Source organism: Vipera ursinii (genome assembly GCF_947247035.1).
Source record: "Vipera ursinii genome assembly, chromosome: 5".
NCBI lineage: Eukaryota > Metazoa > Chordata > Lepidosauria > Squamata > Viperidae > Vipera > Vipera ursinii.
Window position 1 is genome coordinate 86,849,853 of NC_139518.1, and position 7,814 is coordinate 86,857,666.

Here is a 7,814-nt window from a genome sequence, read left to right on the forward strand (position 1 = left end):
TTTTAAAAAAAAAGTTAATTCAGTACTTTTAGACACCTATTAAGGATTTCAGGAAAACTTACAAAGAATCATATTGTATATTAAATGTAAATTTAATATTAACTCACCAGTCAGTTCACCTGTTAAGTAGATAGCCATTTTAGTGAACATTTCCTTACAAAGTTCATTAATATCAGCTTCTGCTGGCTCTGTGGCTTCTTCTGCAGTTTCCACAACAGGTTCCTCTATTCAGAAGTATAAAAGAATGTTTTATATTTTAGCAATACAACAACCTTAATGTTTTAGCATCAGGAAGTGCTGAGAATTAGAATCTTAATTGTATATGTAATGCCTTTATCTTATTACTACCAATACTTGAAAGACAGATGCTATTTCATTCACCATATTTGCTCCTTAACAAAAATGTTCTTAAGCTTAAAATAATACATCAAAACACTACAAAACATTTTACTAGCAAAAATTAGAGCATGAGAGTAAGAATGCAGCAACAGACAAAATAAATTGTAGATCTAAAATTAGAAAATGTGGCCTAAATTTCACTGAGTACAAAAAAGAGTAAGACACCAAGGAAGGTCCGGAAGAAAGCATCCTGTTTTTATTTGTAAGGTGTTTTTAACACAAATGAAGACTACCAGAACAAGCCAACAAAAACAGCTACAAAACTGTATCAAGCAGAACCTTTCAGAACAAAATAGGTTTTTTTCAGCTCCTAAGGTCCTATTAAAACATTTTTCATAATTGCTTTATTATTTCAATTAAATTCAGAAATATTAAAAAACAAATAGAAATCAATACATTATGGGGAAAATAGGAGGATGAAGCAGGAAGTAGAATGTTCGCTGCCTTGAGTTATTTATAAAAATAATAAAGGTAGGATAAAAATCTAATAAAAGAATATGGTGAAGTTATTGCTCAGTGCAAGAGAGATGCTGATCCAGTCTCTACTTAGAGCTATAAAACTTAGCTTATCATCTGGAATTCTCTTCTATTAATTCCCTCCAGTTTGGGACATTTTCTGATGGGTAGTGTTTGGGCCATTATGGAATCTTCTGGATCTGCTATAGAGGGTAAGGCATGCTTGCACTCAATATCTTCATTGGGGAGAATTGTCATCCTTTCAGCTATCCTGATTCAGCAAATTAACATCTTCCTTCTTTACTCAAATTACTGGTAGTATCATAATGGAGCCTGCCCATTACAAGACTCATAAAGCAAGTCTCTCATGGCTGATCCAATTTATAACCTTTTTTTCAGCAATCATAAAGTGAAGCTTGTGGTTGTTAAGTGAACCAATTGTTCCGTATGGGGTGTTTTTGCACAAAAGTGGAAGTAAATGCTGCTGGTCACATGACCATGGGATGCTGCAAATAGCCATAAATGTATGTGACCATGGGAGTCATAAATACCTTTTTTGGGGGGGGGGGTCGTCTTGTAACACTGAATGGTTGCTAACTGAAAATCAAGGACCACCTATACTAAAACTCCTGTCAATGTGTGTTACCTTTAACTGGTGAAACAGTTCAATGTAGGGAAACAGTTTTTAAACCAAGGTACCTCATGGGTAACTTACAGAATACATCTAAAATCCAATTGAAATTTGACAAATTTCATAAATAAACATTTTCAAAGAAAAAACAAGAAAGTCCAATTGCCTCCTGAAAAAGTATCTTTGGGATAACCATGACCTGGATGATTGAGTTTGAAGTTTCATCTATTTCACTGAAGATCATCTCAGAGGAGACTTCCCATGCCTATTGTCATTTGGTTAACTACAAGAAAGGTTTCACTGGTATATAAGGGCTGGCTGATTGAAGGGCTTATATTGTTAAGTACTTAAAATCTATCAGTCTTGGTATTGTTAGTGGTGTTCAATGACTTTATATTAGTCTAAAGCATAAAAAGATTTCTAACTCAATAGAAGAAGACAAAGTTCTTTTAACACAGATGGATGCTCTGAAACTCCTGCTGCCCAACAATCAGGGTCTTGGAAGGTGAAACCTGCCAACCAGCAAAAGGATCTGGATAACAAAAATTCAAGGACAAGCACAAGATGGGTCAATGATGACTCATGCATCAGATGTTGGCTCGTATCATTCCCCATGCCAACCTCCAAGGGCGTTTTGGCATGAAAGGCCACGCTACACACACAGAGGTGGATCACTAATTGTCTAACAATTGGAGAATGGTCTCTAAAATGAAAACACCAAAGACATCCTTGGAATCCTAGCTCAGGAGCAACTAGCTTTACTAAATTGCTATAAATTTTAGATGAAGTACTCTTTACCTATCCCTGAACCATCTGAAAAGTACACCACAAAACATTTGATATATCCACTGTCAATCCCACTTTTGCATCTATAGCCTTGTCTCAAGCTTGCCTATCAACTGACCTGATTTAGATGTGCAGGGCATGATAAGCAAAGCTATGGGGTTCCCCTGATCCTAATCCACATTCAGCTACTAGGTCACACTAGCTGTTCTTCCTCTCCTGGAACTAGAGCTAATCTGTAGGAATGGAATGGAAAATGAGTAGAGTTGCGTTGCATTGCATCGCATCACATCGAACAGAATACTTTATTTGGTGAAGTGTGATTACATACACAAAGAATTTGGTGCAGAAGTTCTCAATGTATAGCAAAGCAACAGAATAATAATCATAATACCAATAAGAATGGTAGAAGAGAAGATGAAAAGGTTAATACTAAGCCATGCAATATGGGTAGATATACTTGGAGATAAAATAATACTGTGAGGATTAGGAGTTCAGCAGTGATAGCAGGAGGGATAAAACTGTCCCTGTGTCTATCTGTTTTGGTATGCAATGCCCTATAGCGGCTTCCTAAGGGGAGGGAGGAGTTGAAACAGTTTATGTCCAGGATGTGAGGAGATATTTCCTCCATCCTCTTCCTGACCTACACAATATACAAGACTTTTTTCTGCAGTTCTAACTATCCGTTGGAGACTGTACCAATGGATAGAAGCTGCCAGCTCCAACAGCAGCCTAATTTGAGAGAGCCAAGCTTTCTAGCTCCTCAGCTGAGTGTCCTGGTGGAGATAATGGAGGATATCCAGGAGGGGTTTTCCCAACCAGCCTAAAGTGGCCACTAGATTGAAGCAGTTCCCATCTGTGAACTGGCCACAACACAGGCAGTAAGCGCTTTAGAATATGCACCATATGCATCAGGTTGTTGTTAGCTGGGGGGGGGGGGAGAAACACAGCTAAGGAAGCCAAAGGAATAGACTGGAGAGGAAAAAAATCAACATTAAGGGATGCGAAGATGAGACAGGCTGCCGGCTGGGCACGGTTTGTAAGAGGAACGTGGGGAAAGAGTCAAGAGAAATTGGCGTTTGGTCTTGCTGGGGCCTAGCCGGCGTTTCCTGCGGGGAAAAGACGCTCCCAATTCCTGGCTTCGGTGGGAAGAGGGGTGCCGAGGCTCTGGCTCCTCCGCAGGGGCGGGCTGCGGAACAGCTCTCCGGCCGCTGGCCCAAGGGGCACGCCAAGGAGGCAGTCCGGCGAGGCGCTTACGTTTGGAGGCTGGGTGGCGGACCTCCAGGCTGTCTCCCAGGGATGCGGCGGCCGCCGCCATGGCGGCCTTCCCGGAAATGGAGAGTGCGGACGGCGGCGGCTCCCGAGCGCGCTTGACGTCCCACGGGCTACTGTGCGCGCGGGGCTAGCTCAGCCGCGCCCCTCGCTCTCGTCTTCTCGGAGGCTGCGCTCTCGGCCCCGACCGTCCCGCTGACTTGCGCCGCCCAAGCGGAGGAGCAGGTCCCTCGGACGCCTCTTCCGGGGCGCGCCCGTTAGGGACTTTCGCCCGCACGGGGACTCCTGCTGCACTGTGGGCAAATCTCTCGCCGCGAATGGACAGGCAGATCAGATGCGCGCTGCCAAAGCCCGGACGCATCGGTACATTTCGGAGTCCGGCCCCGAAGCCGCTTCTTCCCTTCTCTCCGGAGAAGGTGCCCTGTCGACATCTTAAGGGGAAGAATTGCCTGGGAGAAAGGTCGCAGTCGCAGCTGCAGTTAATTGGAGATCTGGCCATAATTGTCCAGAACTATACAGTATTGCTCTAACAGCTGTTATTTATTTGGGAGTATATTTTGTACTATAGTCTAATCCAGTGTGTGAGAAATGAAGGTCACACTCAAATTGTTGAATAACAAAGTGTTTTATTAGACCTTTTGCAAAAGCTGGTGGATCTCCAAGCATACAAGCAAGAGAGAGAGAGAGAGAGAAAGAGAGAGAGAGGGAGGGAGGGAGGGAGGGAGGAGAGAGAGAGAGAGAGAGAGAGAGAGAGAGAGAGAGAGAGAGACCACAGCAGGTACAGATCTCAGCATATTTTATACATTCCTATAACTGGCCGTTTTTCCATCCTTCCCAGGCCCAATTGATGGGCCCAGGTCAGGTAGATGCTAACAGTCTGCCTATAATTTGCCATCATACCTAATTGCTTAAAATTAGTTAAGCCCTTCTTGTCATCCAAACTTGCTAAGCACTCAGCCCCTTCATTTCTCACATCTTTGGTATTCCCTTATTCCTTCTTTTGTTTATACAATACAGTATCTGGTATATATCCCAAGCCAGAAGCTGTGTATGTCATTGCTTAGCAGAGTTCATCCATCTGGTAAACCTGGCGATGGTTTGGATATATAATAGTGTGGCTATACTTTAAAATACTAACTCTAGGTAGTTTGAATAAAGAATAAACCTTATCGTTCATAAGCTATGTGTTAATCTACATTATGAACAGTTAGCTTATTATATTATATCTCACACGTGTGTCTCAAGTTTGGCCACTTTTAAGATGTGTGAGCCAACATGGTACCTGGAGAATTCTGGGATTTGAGAAACATGGTTCTAGTTGCGCACACCCCCCCCCACTTGCTCTAGTACCACCGTGCAGACGCTAGCAACCCCATTTGTGCATGAATGCACAATTTTCTGCTACTCCCTTTCTCTCCCGGCCACCAACCCAAAAAGGTTGGGGAGGTCTGGTTTAAAATGGGTGCCATACTTCATTTCATTGAGGGCCGCATCAGCATTGTGGTTGTCTGGGTGGGGGAGGGATCTGGGTGTGGCTTACTGGGTGGGCATGGCCACCTCAATGTCACTTGTGTGTGGGTCCCTGTGGGGGCCGGGCAAGGTTGCAGGGGATCCAAGGGTCTGTGACAGGTAGGGCGTGGGAGGGAGGCTCTTTGCACAAGGCAAGGCAGGGTGGGGGTGCTGCCGCCATGGGGAGAGGTGAGGTAGGGGACAGGGCGGCTGCTGCTGGACAGCATTGGGCTCCTGTCCCCATCGGCACCATGGATGCCCAGATCCAGCCAGGATTGTCTCTGCTGGGCCTGGGTGACCATGGCACCACCTTTGTGCTGAACATGTCTGCAGCTCTGGGCGGTGGCGGCCTAATGGACCTGTGCAAGCTGCTGGTGGCTGTGGCGGACATGGTGCATCGAGTGCGCTAGGGGAACATGCTCCACATGCTTGGCAAGGGCAAGACCCATGAGGGGGCTGAGGAGATGATCAGTGGCTATCTGCTCTCCAACCACAAGCAAAAATAGGCACATCTGGTGTTCTGCATCACGTGCCTCCCCTCCCCCCCCAACTGCCTGCTGCCAGTTCCACTGCAGTGCTTGCTGCTGGAGGACCAGCCCAGTGATTGCAGCAGGCTGCGGAGCCCCTGCTGCTGGACACCTCCTGTGTGCTCACCACCTCCTATGTGCGTGCTTGGGGGGCTGCCTGGGACTTGAGCTGGGGCGGGGCTGGGCTGGCAGGGGCCGGTCCCTCGCCATCTCTGGGGTGGCCCCATGGGCCAAATATGGGCCTTGTGTTTCAAATATCTGGTTTAGAACTTTAGATAAGAAATGTAAAAGCAAACACATTAGTAATGCATTCTGGAGAGGCAGAAACCAAAGCTAAGCATGGCATACCCAACCATGTGGGTTTAATAGATCATGATAATTGGATATATGACTGTAGGCCAGGGGTCCTCAACCCCCAGTCTGTGGACCAGTATCGGGCCACAGCATGTCAGTATAGGGATTGTACAAAAGGTATTCTTGTTGTTAGCCTAATTACTGCCATTTTGCTTCTGTAAACTGTGCTTGCGTTAGGGTCGCCATTTTGTGAAGGCAGGAAGAACATGTACACAGATCCAGAGATAAGGAAAAGAGCAGGAAAGGAATGAAATGTGATTGGCTGATATTATGTGTACTTACATGTGTGTCCTTGTGATTGGTCATTTCCTGCCTATATAAAGAAGTGCCTAACTGACCAGTGTGTGGCACTTCTGAATGCAGCTGCCAGTGTTTCAGATAGTGTTCCACCCAGCAACTTCACTTGGCCAAATAAAGTTCTGTTTCTCTTGGAAGCCTCCACTTGAGTCTCCTGATCTGCCCTCTTGGAACCTCAAGTTCTTCGGGTAGCTACTGACCCTTACATATTTACTGGCACCTGAACAGGGACTTGGAGGCCTGTGTTTTCCTTCGAGCTGATCTTCGGCACAGCATCCAGGAAAACTGATGCAGACTGGGAACAAGGTCAAGATCACTCCTGGCTTTATTAGTCCAGTGACCTCGGCCCAGCTAGTACCTGTGATTGCTTGAACCTGAACGTTAATAGGAGGCTTCCCAACATTGAATTCTGCTGTAAGGTGGAATGGCAGCAATATAACTAAACCCTTTAACCCTTTTATAAATGTAACCAACCTTAAAGAAATATGGAATCAACCTGGAAACATTTCTCTAGAGTGGAAAGCACCAGATGGAATGTATTGGATTTGTGGCAGATATGCCTATGTAAACTTCCCAAGAAATGGAATGTAGCTTGTGTTTTGGGCACAATTAAACCTAGCTTCTTCCTTCTTTCAATAAACCAAGGACAAAGATTAGGAATACCAGTTTATGATGAGATTGGATACAGGGAAAAACAATCAATACAATGGCATGATGAAGAATGGGCTCCAGAAAGGATTATACAAGTGTATAAACCCACCAGTAGGGCAGAAGATAGAATGTATGGGAATAGAACTGCATTTATATGCTTAATAGAGTTTTTAGATTACAAGCTGTACTAGAAATAATTACCAATGAGACAACTCTGGCTTTATATTTGCTCACTAAAATCAACATCCAATTACGTACAGCAATATACCAAAACCATCTGGCTTTAGATTATTCACTAACAAAGGAAGGAGGGGTTTGTGGAAAATTCAATCTGACAAAATATTGCCTCCAGATTGATGACCAGCAGAAAGCAGTTGAGGAGATCACTGACCGTATGAGAAAACTTGCCCATGTCCCAGTCCAAACTTGGACAGGAACAGTGGATATGGGATGATTTTCTGGTATTTTTAGCAACTGGAAGAAAGTGCTCTTCCTTGTGGTCCTAGCTTTTGGAGGACTTCTATCATTGCCTTGTTTTCTCCCTCTTATACAGAAAACAGTCACTTCCACCATCTCAGGAATGACCTTTATAGCTTCCTCTCTGAGAGCTGGTAGGCCTAATAAACCAGCAAAGGTTATGACACTCACAGCAATTCCAAGAAAATACACTCTTATAGTTTCTTAATGACAGAAAGTGTTCTGCCACAAAATTGAAATGGGGGAAATATAGGGATTGTACAAAAGGGTATTCTTGTTGTTAGCCTAATTACCACCACTTTGCTTCTGTAAACTGTGCTTGCGTCAGGGACACTATTTTGTGAAGGCAGAAAGAACATGTACACAGATCCAGAGATAAGGAAAAGAGTGGGAAAAGAATGAAATGTGATTGGCTGATATTATGTGTACTGACATGTGTCCTTGTGATTGGTCATTTC

General features: G+C 44.3%; 1 protein-coding gene across 3 annotated transcripts in view; it reads right to left on the reverse strand.

Moving 5' to 3' along the window:
* BLOC1S2 (biogenesis of lysosomal organelles complex 1 subunit 2) overlaps window positions 1–4,136 on the reverse strand; it is an 11,393-nt gene extending 7,257 nt beyond the window's left edge. Inside the window, exons 1-3 of one of the 3 annotated variants that reach the window (XM_083364657.1) lie at window positions 3,527–4,136; window positions 2,391–2,505; window positions 108–224 (exon numbers count right to left, since the gene is read on the reverse strand). In XM_083364657.1, the coding sequence (XP_083220783.1) occupies window positions 108–224; window positions 2,391–2,412 (139 nt within the window). In that variant the 5' untranslated portion in view covers window positions 2,413–2,505; window positions 3,527–4,136. Of the gene's footprint in view, window positions 1–107; window positions 225–2,390; window positions 2,506–3,526 lie in introns of those variants that run through there. The other 2 variants (XM_083364658.1, XM_083364656.1) reach the window with 2 other exon arrangements.
* Window positions 4,137–7,814: the final 3,678 nt, after the last annotated feature.